At 43.2% G+C, this 14818-nt stretch overlaps 3 protein-coding genes across 4 annotated transcripts; all 3 read right to left on the bottom strand.

Annotated features, from left to right (window-relative positions):
* Nucleotides 1–426: 426 nt before the first annotated feature.
* Nucleotides 427–4453, bottom strand: CHMP4A (charged multivesicular body protein 4A). The gene is made up of 6 exons (XM_081292127.1): nucleotides 4133–4453; nucleotides 2518–2667; nucleotides 2254–2431; nucleotides 1648–1762; nucleotides 1342–1477; nucleotides 427–730 (listed from the first exon to the last, which is right to left on the bottom strand). The coding sequence occupies exons 1-6, from the start codon at nucleotides 4275–4277 to the stop codon at nucleotides 675–677; spliced, it is 780 nt and encodes a 259-aa protein (XP_081148253.1). The 5' UTR covers nucleotides 4278–4453; the 3' UTR covers nucleotides 427–674.
* Nucleotides 4454–4603: 150 nt separating this feature from the next.
* Nucleotides 4604–6170, bottom strand: LOC308647721 (magnesium-dependent phosphatase 1). Of its 2 annotated transcripts, none has more exons than XM_081292131.1 (6): nucleotides 5955–6170; nucleotides 5782–5842; nucleotides 5599–5709; nucleotides 5145–5252; nucleotides 4898–5056; nucleotides 4604–4802 (listed from the first exon to the last, which is right to left on the bottom strand). In XM_081292131.1, exons 1-5 carry the CDS (start codon nucleotides 5989–5991, stop codon nucleotides 4909–4911), a joined length of 465 nt encoding a protein of 154 aa, XP_081148257.1. In that variant the 5' UTR covers nucleotides 5992–6170; the 3' UTR covers nucleotides 4604–4802; nucleotides 4898–4908. The 2 variants fall into 2 exon arrangements, with proteins under 2 accessions (XP_081148257.1, XP_081148256.1); XM_081292130.1 differs by having other exon boundaries at nucleotides 4971–5056; nucleotides 5955–6144.
* Nucleotides 6171–7100: 930 nt separating this feature from the next.
* NEDD8 (NEDD8 ubiquitin like modifier) lies at nucleotides 7101–14582 on the bottom strand. The gene is made up of 4 exons (XM_081292132.1): nucleotides 14460–14582; nucleotides 8815–8862; nucleotides 8576–8658; nucleotides 7101–7464 (listed from the first exon to the last, which is right to left on the bottom strand). Exons 1-4 carry the CDS (start codon nucleotides 14475–14477, stop codon nucleotides 7368–7370), a joined length of 246 nt encoding a protein of 81 aa, XP_081148258.1. The 5' UTR covers nucleotides 14478–14582; the 3' UTR covers nucleotides 7101–7367.
* Between the last annotated feature and the right edge of the window lie 236 nt (nucleotides 14583–14818).

The following is a 14818-nucleotide window of genomic DNA, read 5'->3' as shown; positions in this document are numbered from 1 at the left end:
TACTGTTGCTCTCAGACATAGAAGTGACAAGAGTCTTCAAGTCACACCAAGTCTTCTCGTTATGAAAGCTAAGAACTAGTGAGTTCTAGATAAAGAAAAGCTACTTGCTCTATCTATCCCTGTATTCTCCCTCCCTGTCCTTGAAATATGCTTTGCAAAGGAAAATGGGGAAGTCATGACTGAGAAAAGCAGTTAACACTAGAGACGGCTCCATGGAAGTTTGCCTCAACACTAGGCACCTTTAGGATAAACCAACTTCAAAGGTAAAGTTGTTTCCCTAGAATACGTGTTGAGATATTAGAAACACCCATTTGTTCTATGTTCCAACCCCTTCTCGTGACTCACTGTTCACATGTTCAGTGCTTAAAACAGTTTTAAGAACCAGAGAAGAGTTTCAAGTGTACGTGAGAGTATAGACACTGATGATCCATCTACCCAATTTTATTGGTAACAAGGGCACTGTAACTGCTATCAAAGAGAATGGAGCCCAGGGGCCCCTGCAGCAAGATCCTTCAGCGTTCAGCCAGGGATGGAAGGGCAACAGGTCCCTTTCTCATACAGGCATACTACCACATCAGCAAGACCTCCCCAAAAAGCTGTGCTTCTTTAGCTTGGCATTTGGCACTTAAGGAAAAGGGACCAATGAAGGCAGCAGGAGGAGGACAAACCCAGACTCAGGATACCCACTCAGTCAACTGTTTTAGTTCTTCATCTTCATCCTCTTTGGGAGCTTTGAGGACAAGGGCACCCAGAAAAAGAAAGGAGAAATGTTAAAGCCTCAGTAACTTCTAGCTATGCCCTACTGTGAACCCTGGAGCCTACTGAAGGTGTGTCTCCCCAGCAAAGAACCTAAAGGTGTGTAGTCCTGCTTGCGGCTGCTACTCATTCCCACAGCACCTTAATGCAAATTAGAAAAAGCTTCCGGGCTGGGGATGTGGCTCAAGCGGTGGCGCGCTCGCCTGGCATGCGTGCGGCCCGGGTTCGATCCTTAGCACCACATACCAACAAAGATGTTGTGTCCGCCGAGAACTAAAAAATAATAAATATTAAAAAATTTTCTCTCTCTCTCTCTCTCTCCTCTTTCACTCTCTCTTTAAAAAAAAAAAAAGAAAAAGCTTCCTTTTGTTCCCAGCATTTGCATCCCTAAAGCAGGGTACACAGCTTGCAGTACTCCACTGAGTGGAGCACAGGTTGGATTCTGGATTTCATCCACATTCCCTTTTAGTCAGATGCTATTACACAGTCAACTACCTGCATATGTGGCAGGATGGATGGGGAACAATCTTACCCCATATCTCCCCACATCATCAAGTCTTCCAGACAACAAATAGTCCTGGTTACCTGGCCCTGCAGGCAGATGTGTAGAAGGTACACTAGGCAATTTGACAGGGGGTTCTTCCTCCTCATTGCCCACATTTAACAACTCCTGGGCCAATTTCTCCTGCTCTAGTTCCTCTAGCTCTTCCAATAATTCATCCTGGATATGGGATGACAAAAAAGTTAAAGACCAAGAAAAGAAATTTCAACTTTCAAACAGATTACTTTTGAAATTCCCTTCCAAATCTGCCCCAAGAGCTTCTCTTGGGCATTCATTCTGGCCAGTCTCATAGCTTCTCTAATAGTCCCTGACCCCTCACCCCCAGTTACCTCATCCACGTCATCTCCAAAGCCCACAGGCCGAGAAATGGCATCTGAGATCTCCTGGGCCAGTTCCTGTTGTTCTGTGATATCAGCCATCAATTCATCTACCTTGTCAATGTCCCTGAGAACAAGATGTACAGTGAAGAAATCAGGCAAGACCCCTACCCCGAATTCCTTATATCACATAAGTGAAACCCTTCTGTCTTATGGCCTCATACTAATAAATTGATGGCAGGAAAAAGGTAGAATCAAGTCTGGGCCAAGGAACAGCAAAAAGCCACAATGGAGAGTACAGGCTGTGCTAATGATCTTTAAAAATTAAAGAAATCATCTTTTCTCCCTAGAATGGCCCAGCAACAGGATCTTTCTTGAAGGAATCAAGGAGGCAGACAAGTCTTCTTATCACAAGTTTACACAAGTTCATATTCTGAAAGGCTTTAAAGTTGAAAGTGTTAAGTTGTGGGTGTAGCTCTGTCGTAGAGTGCTTGCCTCGAATGTGGAAGGTCCTGAGTTCAATCCCCAGTGTTACCAAAACCAAAAAAACCTTGAAAGTATAATCCCAAACCATCCTTCCCAGTGTATAGGTACTCTCCTCCTCTGCCCCGTACCTACATGTCCTGGTAGGCTTTTTTCATGCCTTGGGCAGCAACCTCCATAGTACGAAGCACTTCTGCATTGGTGGTGGCATTCTCAATAGCTTCACGCTGAAACTCCAGGGTGGATAATGTTCCATCGGTTTGTGCCAGCTGCTGTTCCAATCTTTTCTTTCTCCGCAAAGCCTGCAGGGCAGCTGACCCAGCCCACATCCTGAACATCAGAGTCAGAAATACCTGATTCCCACCTGGGCCCTCCCCAGTGGCTCCTTTCCCTTATTACCTCTTTTGTTCTTGGTCCCATGCTTCTTGGCTGTTTGTAGCTCCTGCTGAATCTTCTGTTCCAGAAACTCCTGTTTTTTGATCAGTATCTTCTCGGTCTCCTTCAGTTTCTGTATTGCTTCTTCAGGGGTTGGCCCCTTTTCCTTCTTCCCTGAAGAGTCCAGTGCAACACAGACCCATGTTGTGTTAAAGAAAAATATTACCCACCAATTGTTGAGTGCACAGTATGTGCCAGGCACTTGACTCTTAATTTCTAAATGATTCTCTACAATGAGTATACTATCTTCACTTTAAAAATCTGAAAACAGGCACAAAGGTGTTATTTTTTTGTCTAAAATCACAAGAAGTTTAGTAGGAATCCAAAATGTGGCACAATGACTTTGAAAGCCAATACTCTTTTTGCTCTTTGAAGTAATTTCCAGCTACCACCACCCCTTTTGGTGGTACTGGGGATTGAGCTCAGAGTGCTGTACCACTGAGCTAGATCCCCAGCTCTTTTTATTTTTTATTTCAAGACAGGGTTTAAGTTGTCAAAGCTAGCCTGGAACTTAGGATCTTCCTGCTTCGGCCTCTTGAGTAGCTAGGACTACAGGCCTACACCACTGCACTCAACTGACTCCAGTCACTTTTTTTTTTTAATACCTTTATTTATTTATTTTTATGTAGTGTTGAGGATTGAATCCAGTGCCTCACACATGCTAAGCAAGCGCTCTACCACTGAGCCTCAGCCCCAGCCCCTTCAGTCACTTTTAATAACCACTATTTTCATTTGCTGTCCCAGGAGATGCCAAAGATCCTAATTCCACAATATCAAACTAAATGAAGTACAAAAGGCTAGAGGGGAAAAAAAAATTAGTTTCTCCCTTCATCTTCTATACAACATTCATTTTCCCAAATAGAAATCTGATACCTTTCCCTGGGCAAAATCCTTCCCTACTCTCCATTACCTATAGGACAAAATCCAAAACTTTCTAGGGAGACCGAAGGCCTTCCCTTTACTTTTCTCTCCTCTTCTAATCACGTACACTGCGGCAGCCAAAACTTTTCCCCCATATATATCTCTCCTGCCTATGTTTTATGCCTGTTACCACTTCTGGAGTATCTCAGTACTCCACATGGCAAACTGCTAGCCTGGCGGAACACCGCCGACACCTACTTCTGTGTTTCCCTAGTCTTTTAGGAATGCCTATTATTGAGTTGCTATACTACACAAATGGCCTGTGTTCCCCTTGACATGAGCTTCCAGAAGGTAGTCTTTCACCTTAGGTCTCGATTGCCCAGCTAAGTAACCATCAGTATTTTGGAAAGGACTGGATAGAGGCTGCTGGAAATTAGTAACCCCCAGCCTGTGCGGTGGGAACCAGCCCAGTCGCCATGCTCTCCACTCACGTCCCCTCTCTCTGACCACAAGCTCAAGATTTAGGGATCCTGGAAGACAAGCGGGAGGGAGCAAGGCGCCCAGACTAGGCGGGGCCTATTGGCACCAGAGATGAGTCTGGCTTCAACTCGGGCCGGTGTCTTCGGTCCGCCTGACTCCTGAGGCTTTTCCCCGGCGGGGCGCCGCGGTCGCCCCAACCCCCCACTCCGACCTGCATCTCTAGGCGGCCCAATCTCACCCCTCCCGAAGAGTCTGCCGAGCCCACTCATTGCGTCCTCGCCTCTCCCGCCTCCGCCCCTCGGCGTGCCCTGCACTTCCGCCTCGCTCCTGGCGAATAGGCCCGCCTTGGCCAATCCCTCCTTAAGGCGCCGGGGCGACATCATCAACAGGCGCAAAGGAGACCACTGCTGTCACGTGACCAGGGCCACCATCCCCAGGTTGACGCGCTCCTCTTAAAGCGGCCGCTTCACTTTCTACTAAAACTGGTTTTGTTCCGTGGAAGGGAACGTACAGCATAATAGCACCCACCATTGGGGTAGTGGGAAAATTCTTCAGGCCCCTCAGTAAATGGCGTGGGGATGGGTTCCAGAATGAAGGAGTCACAACCTTTGGGCTGCCACAATCTATATGGCAGAACCTGTCTCACACTCTGGGCACCTCAGGACGACAACCAGCCCAGTTCACACACTAGAAAAATAAAAACAACCCACACATAGATACACTTTAATAAATTGCAAATGCACCTGAAAAAAAAATGCCTTCTCCGTTTCCTTTCCATTTTAGGCTTCAAATGAGGCTCATCCACAGGGCTGGACCTCAGTGCCCAGCTTGAGAGTTAGTGAATGTTTCTAACCCTTGGGCTAGGGTTTGAAGACTCATTCCATTCTGAATATGAATGCAGAGAACACCTATAAGGAAAATAAGTCACATTTCATCAGCTTTTTTAGGCCTTTCCATTATTACTCACCTTTTGTGGGTGTCACCTGTCATGCAGACCACCCACCCTGCACATAACTAATACCCTCTTAGGAACACTTTCTTCTCATTCCCCAAATGGCTCTCCTCATTGCTCATACCCAGTTTACCAACATCCACAATATTTCGCTTCTCATCATCGAAGAATATCATCTGGGCGAAAGAAACCCCAGTCTTCTGCTGCAACCTGTGCAAGAAAGAGCAGGGGTAACCAAGCTGGAATCTTGGCCTCTCTGGTACTCTCCCTGCTGGCTCCTACCCTTATCTCCACCTACCTCTCAAAGTGTGTGACTTTGCTGCCCGGATAAATTTCCCGATGAGCAAAATATCTAACAAGATCAAAGAGCTCCAGTAGTTGGTTCGCCCCTTCTATCTCACCTGTCCTGCAGAAAGGTATAATAGATGGGATAGGAGAGTGAAAGGCCAAGTCTTGAAGAACTGCAAGCAAAGTTAAATATAACCAGGGGAAAACCACTTTGCTGTTTTTCCAGGAAGGCTAGGCTTCCTCTGCCCTCATTCAACTCCACAAACTTCTGTTTGACCATAGCTGGCGGTTAGCCCACGTTTAGTAACCAAAATGCACAGGAGGATGTACAACTAGGAAAAATATGCACATAATCTGAAATTTGCACCCCCTAAATTTTAGTACTCAAGCGGTTATGTGAAATGTTTCCCCCGTGCATGCATCCTTCAGCATTTACAGGGATTGTTGTCACTCCCTCTTCTTACCGGGAAGCCGCCGCGACGGGCACCCCAAGGTCCTGTAACCGTTCTAGGACCTTAGGCACCTCCGGGTACAACCGAATGTTCTGGCCCCGACTATCCCGGACAGTTCCATCACTAGAGAGGATGAGAAAACACTCAGCTCCGGCGGCGTCGCAACTCGCCTAGTCCTTCGATACCCTGCCTCACCTGCTCTTGTGAAATGGGGGGTCTACGTGCGTGTCGACCCAGAAAGGCCACAGCGTGTAATCTACGAGAGGAAGAGCGAGGGAGGTTCAGCCTTGGGGTGCGCAAGGAGTCGGCTTGCCGCTGGCGAGGGAAAAGGAGCATGCCCTACGAAATTATTCCTGCCCGTTCCTCACCCAGATCAAAGACTGCGAGCTTCGGGAGCCGTGCCATGCCTCGGTCCCGGAGGCTGCGTGCCAAGTTGGCGTTTTCTCCCCTGCCGGAGAACCCGCAATGCTGCAGAGGCCAAAGAAGCTGCCGGGATGCCACAGAGAAAAGAAACTAGAGCGTCGCTGCGCTCCCGCAGCCAGTATGGCGATTGCGCAAGAGCGCCTTCTACTGCGGCACGGGAAAAGGCCTGCAGCCCCGCACCAAAGTGACCGGAGATATAGGGGTGGCATCCGTCTAAGGCACTGGCCACAGGCATCTTCCCCCTTAACTTCTTCACTCCAACCAGTTTTCACTAGAGAAGCCAAGGAAGGGAAATCCTTTCTTCTAAAAACACCAGCCCTTTTACCTTTGAGACTGAATATCCCATCCCAGTTTATCACTCCTTCTCAACCTTTCTCTACATCAGCCTATTGATAGTTTCTAACTCAGAGTCTTTGGCTGTCGCAGAGCTCCTTGATTCGTTCCACCTTTAGAGAGCAAGTAGTCAGAGGCTGTTTGAGGATAGAACCATGGAAATGGGAAGAACAATAACTATACAGATATCGGACTAAGTTCATAAGCACACTCAAAAGACACAGGCAAGGAGAAGGGTGTAGCGTCTGTAGCCCGTACAGTGGTGCATGCCTAGAGTTCTAGCTATTCAGGTGGCTGAAGCAAGAGGCTCACTTTTAGAGGCTCATCTAAAACATGAATAAAAAGAATGTAAGGTCTGTAAAGCCCTTCAGGCTTTCTTCAACCAGGTACAAATGTAGAGTCAGAGCCACAGTGTGAGAAAACCTTTTCTACTGGCTTCTACCATTCACTTTAGTAGTATGTTAACAGATGTACAACAACCAGGTTGTGGAAAGGAACTAACATGCCAGTTTCTATAATTATTCCTATCAGGGCGAATTTCCACCAACACAAAGTCACTTACATGGAGTTGGAAATAGGTGGCAAGAAGTGGCTCTCATGAACCAGCCTCACCAGCATACACCTGAGTGGGCTTTCCTAGAGTGTGATAATCCCTCTAAGGGCACCAGCTCTTCATGGTACTGCTCCTTAAACCTAGTGTAAATGGTTATCATTGGGTCTGTTTTTATTTCAGTCACATTTGTGCAACAGAAAAAGACTACAGGAGGCCAGGAAATTTTTATTGACAACTAAGGACACAGCCATAAGAGAGGGAAGCACACAGGACTGCAAATTAAAACCCAATAGCCAGCAGGGGCCCTTTGGGCCAGGAACATTGCATCCTGGGGTCCTCATATTCTCCCACCACACACAAGACTGGGCATCCAGGGGAGGGGGGAGTGGCTCTGGTGTCCCAGAGAGTGACAGGGTACATGATGCCTCATTATGAGCAACAGCATAAGGAGGTGAACTGGAAGGAAGGTCCGTCACTGCCTGAGACTATCTCCTCCTCTCAGAGCCAACACCAGGTGGAGAACTGAACCACCTAGAATCTTGTAATCAGCTGCTGTCTTCTCATCATTCCTACAGAGGGGCAAAAGAAGCATTAGAAATACCATCTGGAATAGGTGTTCTCTCTCTCTTTTTGGAGGGGGTCATGCTGGGGATCAAACCCAAGGCTTCAAGCATGATAAACTAGTGTTATATCCTTAAGCTGCTAAGTTACATCCTCTACATCCACAGCCCAAAAAGTTTGTTTGTTTATTGATACTGGGGATTGAACCAAGGGGCAATGAGCTACATCCTCAGTCTTTTTAAGACAAGATCTTAGGGTCTCATTAAATTGCTGATGCTGGTCTCAAAATTTACGATCCTCCTGCCTCAGCCTCCTGAGTTGTTAGTATTACAGGCTGAGCCAGTATGCCCAGCTAGAACAAGGTTTCTTAATCTGGGTTTCATGGTTCTCTCTGGGAAGTCTGTGAACTTGGATGAGAAAAAATTCAACCTTTATTTTTACTAACCTCTAACTATTTCTTTTAATTTTAAAAATAGGAAAAAAAAGTATAAAAACTCATAGTAGCACTGGCAATGTAAGTAACTTGTTAACAATAGAAATTAGATATGTCCATATCATATTACAATGTTTGCAGGTATCTTGAAAATATTTCAAAATTACAGCAGTTATTAGACCCACTACTAGATCTTATTTATTATTAAAGAAGCACATGTTATTATACCACATTTATTTTCATAATTTGATAACTGTAGTTCAATATAATTAGTTTCTAATTCCACATATTTTATTCTATACTAAAAAAATTTCTCTGTCCTGAGAAGTACTCTATAAGCTTTATCGAACTGCCAAAGGGTTCAAGGCACCAAAAAAATAATAAAAAAAAGAAAGGCTGGGATTGTAGCCCAGTGGTAGAGTGCTTGCCTAGCATGTGTGAGGCCTGGGTTCGATCCTCAGCACCACATAAAGATAAAAATAAATAAATAAATAAAGGTTAAAGGTACCATATCCATCTACGACTACCGAGAGAGAGAGAGAGAGAGAGAGAGAGAGAGAGAGAGAGAGAGAGAGAGGGAGGGAGGGAGGGAGGGAGGGAGAGGGAGAAAGAGGCAGGCCTGACCCATCTCAAGCACTTGTCCCCACTTCCTTTTCACATAACCCTAACTCTCCCTCCAAACTCACATCTGTTTGCCACTATAGATGAGCCGCTGCTGTTGTGGGGGAATTCCCTCTTTCTCTTCGACACGCTCCTTGATTCGCTCCACCTTTAGAGAGCAAGTAGTCAGAGGCTGCTTGAGGAAAGAACCATGGAAATGGGAAGAACAAGAACTATACAGATAGCATGACAGCAAATGGACTAAGTTCATAAGCACACTCAAATAAAGACACAGGCAAGGAGAAGGGTGTTGGGCATACATCACCTTGTCTGTGGGTTCAATATCAATCTCAATTTCCTTTCCAGTCAGCGTCTGAAAGGCAAATGTTATTATAAGTCCTATAATCCAAAATATAATTTATCTTCTAGGTAAAACAGACTGTCCTATTCTCTGTTGACTTCTAAGAGATGGACATTCTCAGCAAGGTTGCTTTGGAGAATCAGAAGGCTTTGATCATAACTGTATTATCAAACAGTTTTAGGCTGTGGATGACTTTGGTAGGGCAAGATTCTGTGAACCATTAGATCCTCCTGTTTCCACAAGCCATCTCCCTCTGTCCCCTCCACAATCCAAATCAGTAAGAATATTGTTTTGTTTTTTATTGGATGATACAAGAATGAGAGGTATTCTAAGTATTCCTTCAAGTCAGAAAGACTGCTCCAGAATAAATATCAACACTAGAAATCACCTTTCAGATAATTCAAAGACTTCTCTAGGATACCAGAAAGTCCTTTATTTCTCTCTCTCTCTCTCTCTTTTGGTATGTGTGTGGTACTGGAAATTTAAACCAGGGGGCAACTACCACTGAGTCACATCTCCTACCCTTTTTAATTTTAAAATTAAATTTAATTTTTTGATGCTGGGGATTGAATCCAAGGGCGCATTACCACTAAGTTACATGCCCAGCCTTTTTATCTTTGAGACAGGGTCTGGATAAGTTGCCGAGGCTGGTCTCAAACCTGACCCTCCTTACTCAGCCTCCCGAGTTGCAAGAATCACATCTATGTATGTGTCATCAATCTGGCTATGTAAAGACTCTTCAATTAATTACATTTCTAGGTTACCAACTTGGAGGAAAAATTTGGGCATGTATCCAGAGGCACATGTAAGGTTTATTGCAGTGACATTTGTGAAAACATATCACTAGAAACAGCCTAGTAAAACCTGTTATAAGAAAACTGTCAGAGAAAGGGGAAGTACAGGGGATTGAAATGGAGCAAATCATGTTATATGCATTTATCAATGTGTCAAAATAAACCCCACTATTATGTATAAATGATCTGCACTAATAAAAAACACAAAAAATTAAACAATGGTACAGCTATACAATTATACATTATATAATAAGGAAAGATACAAATGATGTATAATTCTATTTTATTAAAGATTTTTTTAAATTTATTTTTTAGTTTTAGGGGGACATATACCTTTTATTTTTATGTGGTGCTAAGGATTGAACTCAGTGCCTAATTAATGCTAGGCGAGCACTATACTGCTGAGCCACAACCCCAATCCCATAAATGATGTATAATTTCTTTAAAGAATGTATAATTACATAACATTTTCTATATGCAGACACATGTATATGCACACACACACAAAAAGAATTAGAAATATACACACTCCTCTTAATTGTGATTATTTTTTAAAAAGGGCAGTGGTTTGAGAGAAGGCTTTATCAAGGGTAACTCTCCCTTTATCTCTGTTTAAATTTTTTATAAAATTATATTCCTTTATCACATAAATAACTAGTTAATATCGTGGGGTGGGGTACGGGGGGGGGGGGAGAACCCAGGGACACTCTACCACTAAGCTATATCCCCAGCCCCATTTATTTATTTATTTATTTTTGGGTAACAGGGATTGAACCCAGAGGCACTCTCCCACTCAGCCACATCACCAGACCTTTTAATGTTTTGAGACATGATCTTGCCAAGTTGTTTAGGGCCTCAGTAAGATGCTGAGGCTGGTCTCAAACTGGCAATCCTCTTAATTCAAACTCCCAAGTCACTGGGATTCTAGGCATGCAGCACCACACCCAGCTGTGATCCAGGCTTCTTAAAGTGAAGATTTTACAGCCAAGAAACAATTCAGACACAAAAAAGAACAAACCAGCACACAAAGAAGTGCCATATTGAATATTACTGTCCAAATACAAGAGACTATGACAAAATGCTATGGTGAGTGAAAATTAACGATCAATGTAACCTGAATGAGGTAACATGCCCACAAGAATAGCTAAGAAATGAGATCAGTAGAAACTGGCAAGGGTTCAGAGAAAGAGAAATGTTCAGATATTGCAGGTGGGAAGGCAAAACAGTGCAATCCTTTGGAGAACTGTTTGGCAGTTTCTTTTCAAAGTTATATATACCTACCACATGGCCGAGTAATTCTATTCCTAGGTATTTATCCAAAGGAAATGAAAACATTTATCCACAAAAAGACTTGTATAACAATGTTTACAGAAGTCTTATTCATAATAGCCAGAAACTGGAAACAACCCAAATGCCTATCAACAGAAGAATGGATAAACAACTATGATATGATTATCTAATGGAATACTATTCAGTATTAAAAAGGAACAAACTGTAGATACACATTACAATAGATATAATGCTGAAAGAATCTAGACACAACAATTATATATTGGCCAGGCATGGTGACATATGCCTGTAATCCCAGCTACATGGGAGGTTGGCAGGATTGAGTTTCAGCCTGGCCTAGGGAATATAGTAACCCTGTCTCCAATAAGGAAAAAAAAAATTATCTATCTGTACCGTATCATTCTATTATATGAAGTTCTAAAACAAGCAAAACTAAACTACAGAACTTTCTGGGGTGGGGGAAAGGGATGAAAATATTTTAAAGCTTGTAGTTACATGGGTTTATATTACTGTTAAAAATTCGCTGAACTGAACCCTTAAAAACTGTACATTTTATTTATCTTTTTTTTTGGGGGGGTGGTACCAGGGATTGAATTCAGGGGCACTCAACCACTAAGCACCATCCCCAGCCCTTTTTGTATTTTATTTAGAGACAGGGTCTCACTGAGTTACTTAGCACTTCGCCATTGCTGAGGCTGGTTTTAAATTCATGATTCTCCTGTTTCAGCTTCCCGAGCCACTGGGATTACAAGTGTGTGCCACCATGCCCGGCTGAATATAATTTTATTATATTAAGACAACATGGATGAAAAATGAATGAGAAAACAAGTTAAGATTAGTAAACACAGCTACCAGAGGAAACCAATGCCAGATGTGTGGTTAGGGAACAATATGATCAAAAGAAGCTTAAAGAAGACCTCTGTACACTATGGTTTTGGTACACCATGTCTTGGTTTAGACTATACACTTTAAAGAAGGAATGGAAGTAAGAAAATAGAACTTTCACAGAGAAACAAGGATTTAAGGCTTTGGGGTTTTTTTTGCTGGTGTTTTTTTTTTTTTTTGGTACTGGGGATTGAACCCAGGAATGCTCTACAACTGAGCTACATCCCCATCCCTTTTTAAAATTTTATTTTGATACAGGAACTCATTAAGTTGCTGAGGCTGGCCTCAATCTTTCAATCCTTCTGCCTCTGCCTCCTAAGTAGCTGAGATTATAGGTGTGCATCACAACACCCAGCTAAGGATATATGTTAATGAACCCCAGACCTGCAGGAAAGTAATGCGATGGGAAAGAAAAATAATGCATAAATTGGTTTCATATGAAAAATGAAGTACTATAGAAGATAAATGATTCTAAAGAATTGTGTTTGGGGCTGGGGATGTGGCTCAAGCGGTAGCGCGCTCGCCTGGCATGCGTGCGGCCCAGGTTCGATCCTCAGCACCACATACAAACAAAGATGCTGTACCCGCCGATAACTAAATAATAAATATTAAAAAAAAAAAAAAAAAAAGAATTGTGTTCCAGATATGTGATAAATCAAGGGTATTAACATACGAAATGGGTCCTAGAGAAGACGATGTGCTTAAATTAGGATCACGGAGATTAGGTTATAAGATTTAAATCAGGAAGGATTTAATTGTAAAAGATTACAGAAAGATATGGATGAAGTCAGTTACACAGTTATTGACTTCAGTTACACAGAAACAACAATTGAAAGGTGGATAATTCACAAAGGAACCCCCACAAAAGCTATCATTTACATAGTAATTAATATCGAACAAATTGCTCTCATGTGTTTAATATATAAAGAATGAAGTAAACAAAAAAGAGATGAAGGACAGAGATCTGATAGGAAACAGAAGGCAAAGTGTGGCAGGGAAGGAAACTGGAAATTTTAAATGACTGTAAAAATGGATTTAAAAAAAGGTAAAATCTACAACCTTGATAATCAAAGTATAGTCTTCAGATAAACAGCAATCATCATTTCCTGCTAGAAGACTCTCATACTCCATCCTAGTCCCACAGAATCATAATCAGCATTTCAGCAAGACTCCCCGACTATTCTAATACACTTTGAAGTTTGAGAAATCCATTTGGAACATAGTAGTTTTTAAACTGTAGGTCTTAACCCACCAGTGGGTAATAAAACAAACTTAGAACTAAAAATATCAGAAGGTATCACACACAGAAAGTTGTGTTTAATATTAAAACTTCTTAGTGTGGGTTGATATTAAAAAAAATGAAAAAACATTTAACAAAAGAATAGTAATAACCCTCTTCTTTGGACTAGGAGGACATGAAAAAGCATGAGCATTCATCCTTAGTGCTTCTAAAAATTGTGACAGTGAAACACTAAGAAACACATATGAATAGTAACACATGCGTGTAATATATACATAAAAAAAATGAAAACAAGCTTCACAAAACAATACCCTTATCCAGCAGTATACCTTGATCTTTTCTTTTTTTTAATGGTGCTTGCGACCCACAGAGTTGATTTTACAACTCTTTTTTAGGTTTCAAAAAGTCTGAAAAACAATGATTTTCAACATGCTCTCTGGCAAGAGATAATTTGGAAGGACTAGAAGAGAAGCTTAAGAATGGCTATGACGGGGGCTGGGGCTGGGGCTGGGGCTCAGAGGTAGAGCGCTGGCCTAACACATACAAGGCCCTGGGTTCGATCCTCAGCACCACATAAAAATAAATAAAATAAAGGTATTGTGTCCACCTACAACTAAAAAATTTAAAAAAAAAAGAATGGCTATGACATATTGTAAACATGCTAATAAGCTGATGAAATAAGGACAGAATTACTAAGCTATAAAAAGGCAAACTAGTGTTGGACTGTGTCGATTGCAGGGTTTTTTGTTTTTTTTGTCTCTGGCTAAAAGTACAAAAGAGAAAATAAGAGGAGTTAAAAATTGGTGAAGAACTATCACAGGAGATGAGAGATGAAAATAAGGAAGACAGCTAGTACCAAGAACTAAGAAACCGTAACTACTTGCCTCAGTCAAGAAGGCGATGCACAGCTCAGAAAAGCAAAAGACGACTGAATCCCAGCTCCTCAAGAATGGCTTACACACATCTCGGCAACCACCAGCCAGCAAAGGCTTATAGTCTATAGACTTTGGGAGACCTCCAGTTTTCCCAAGCTAATGTTTTAGCACTGTGCTTGGAGATAGCCTACATTAGGGGCTGCGAGCAGTAGATAACCTGGGCATGAAGAATGGAGGGCAGAGCTTTTCTCAAGAATCCGGGGATAGGGGTGGCAAGCTGCTGCTAGACTTTCTCTAGACAGAGCGGGTTCGAATGAAGCGAGACCCTAGGATCGTCAGGCGGGGCTAGCCTCCAGCTCTCAAAGCCCACTGGGGTCCCCCTATTTCCCATGACCTCTCGCGCTGAGCCCCGAGGCTGTCAGCACTCTCCAGGATAAGGCGTGGTTTTCCTTCCCCGCTTTTCCCGTAAGGCGCAGAGGCCAGCCCAGTACCACTGAGTCTTGGCAAGCGTGGAAGTGCTCCCACCTTCACTTTAATTAGCATCTTCTTCCCAGATTGTGGCTGCAAACAGATAAACTGCTGCTTCTCCCGCTGCGGTGGCCGCCGACGCTTCCTAACACTCCGCTTGTGGGAGTCACTTCTGCTTCCGGGTCACCCTCTGGCCACACCCCCCCCAGTTTCTACAGGGTTTCCGAAAAGCTCACGACTGCTCCCGCGCTTCGTTTCAGTTGCGTGGTAAATAAAATAACGCAGCCGGATTAAGTGTAGCAGAAATGACGCTTTCCTAATTCTGAAAATCCTTAAGGAGTCAGGGCTAGCGGAAAGCTGGGGCAAAACGAACTACTTCTCCCATCATGCCAGAAAGCCGCTCTGCTCGTTGCACC

The sequence above is a fragment of the Spermophilus citellus genome (genome assembly GCF_964194105.1).
Source record: "Spermophilus citellus genome assembly, chromosome: 4".
In the NCBI taxonomy this organism is placed as follows: Eukaryota; Metazoa; Chordata; class Mammalia; order Rodentia; family Sciuridae; genus Spermophilus; species Spermophilus citellus.
This window is presented reverse-complemented; position numbering and strand designations above follow the sequence as displayed.

Coding starts and splice junctions, on each gene's coding strand:
- LOC308647721 (XM_081292130.1), bottom strand. CDS start 5,991: ATGGCACGGCTCCCGAAGCTCGCAGTCTTTGATCTGG. Junction 5,057..5,144: donor AAAGTCACACACTTTGAGAG/GTAGGTGGAGAT, acceptor TTTCTTGCACAG/GTTGCAGCAGAAGACTGGGG. Junction 4,803..4,970: donor TGTGGATGTTGGTAAACTGG/GTATGAGCAATG, acceptor TTTTCCTTATAG/GTGTTCTCTGCATTCATATT.
- CHMP4A (XM_081292127.1), bottom strand. CDS start 4,277: ATGATGTCGCCCCGGCGCCTTAAGGAGGGATTGGCCAAGGCGGGCCTA. Junction 2,668..4,132: donor CGGCAGACTCTTCGGGAGGG/GTGAGATTGGGC, acceptor TGGACTCTTCAG/GGAAGAAGGAAAAGGGGCCA. Junction 1,478..1,647: donor TTGGAGATGACGTGGATGAG/GTAACTGGGGGT, acceptor TCCCATATCCAG/GATGAATTATTGGAAGAGCT.
- NEDD8 (XM_081292132.1), bottom strand. Junction 8,659..8,814: donor ATATTGAACCCACAGACAAG/GTGATGTATGCC, acceptor TGCTCTCTAAAG/GTGGAGCGAATCAAGGAGCG. Junction 7,465..8,575: donor ATCTATAGTGGCAAACAGAT/GTGAGTTTGGAG, acceptor GCCCCTCTGTAG/GAATGATGAGAAGACAGCAG.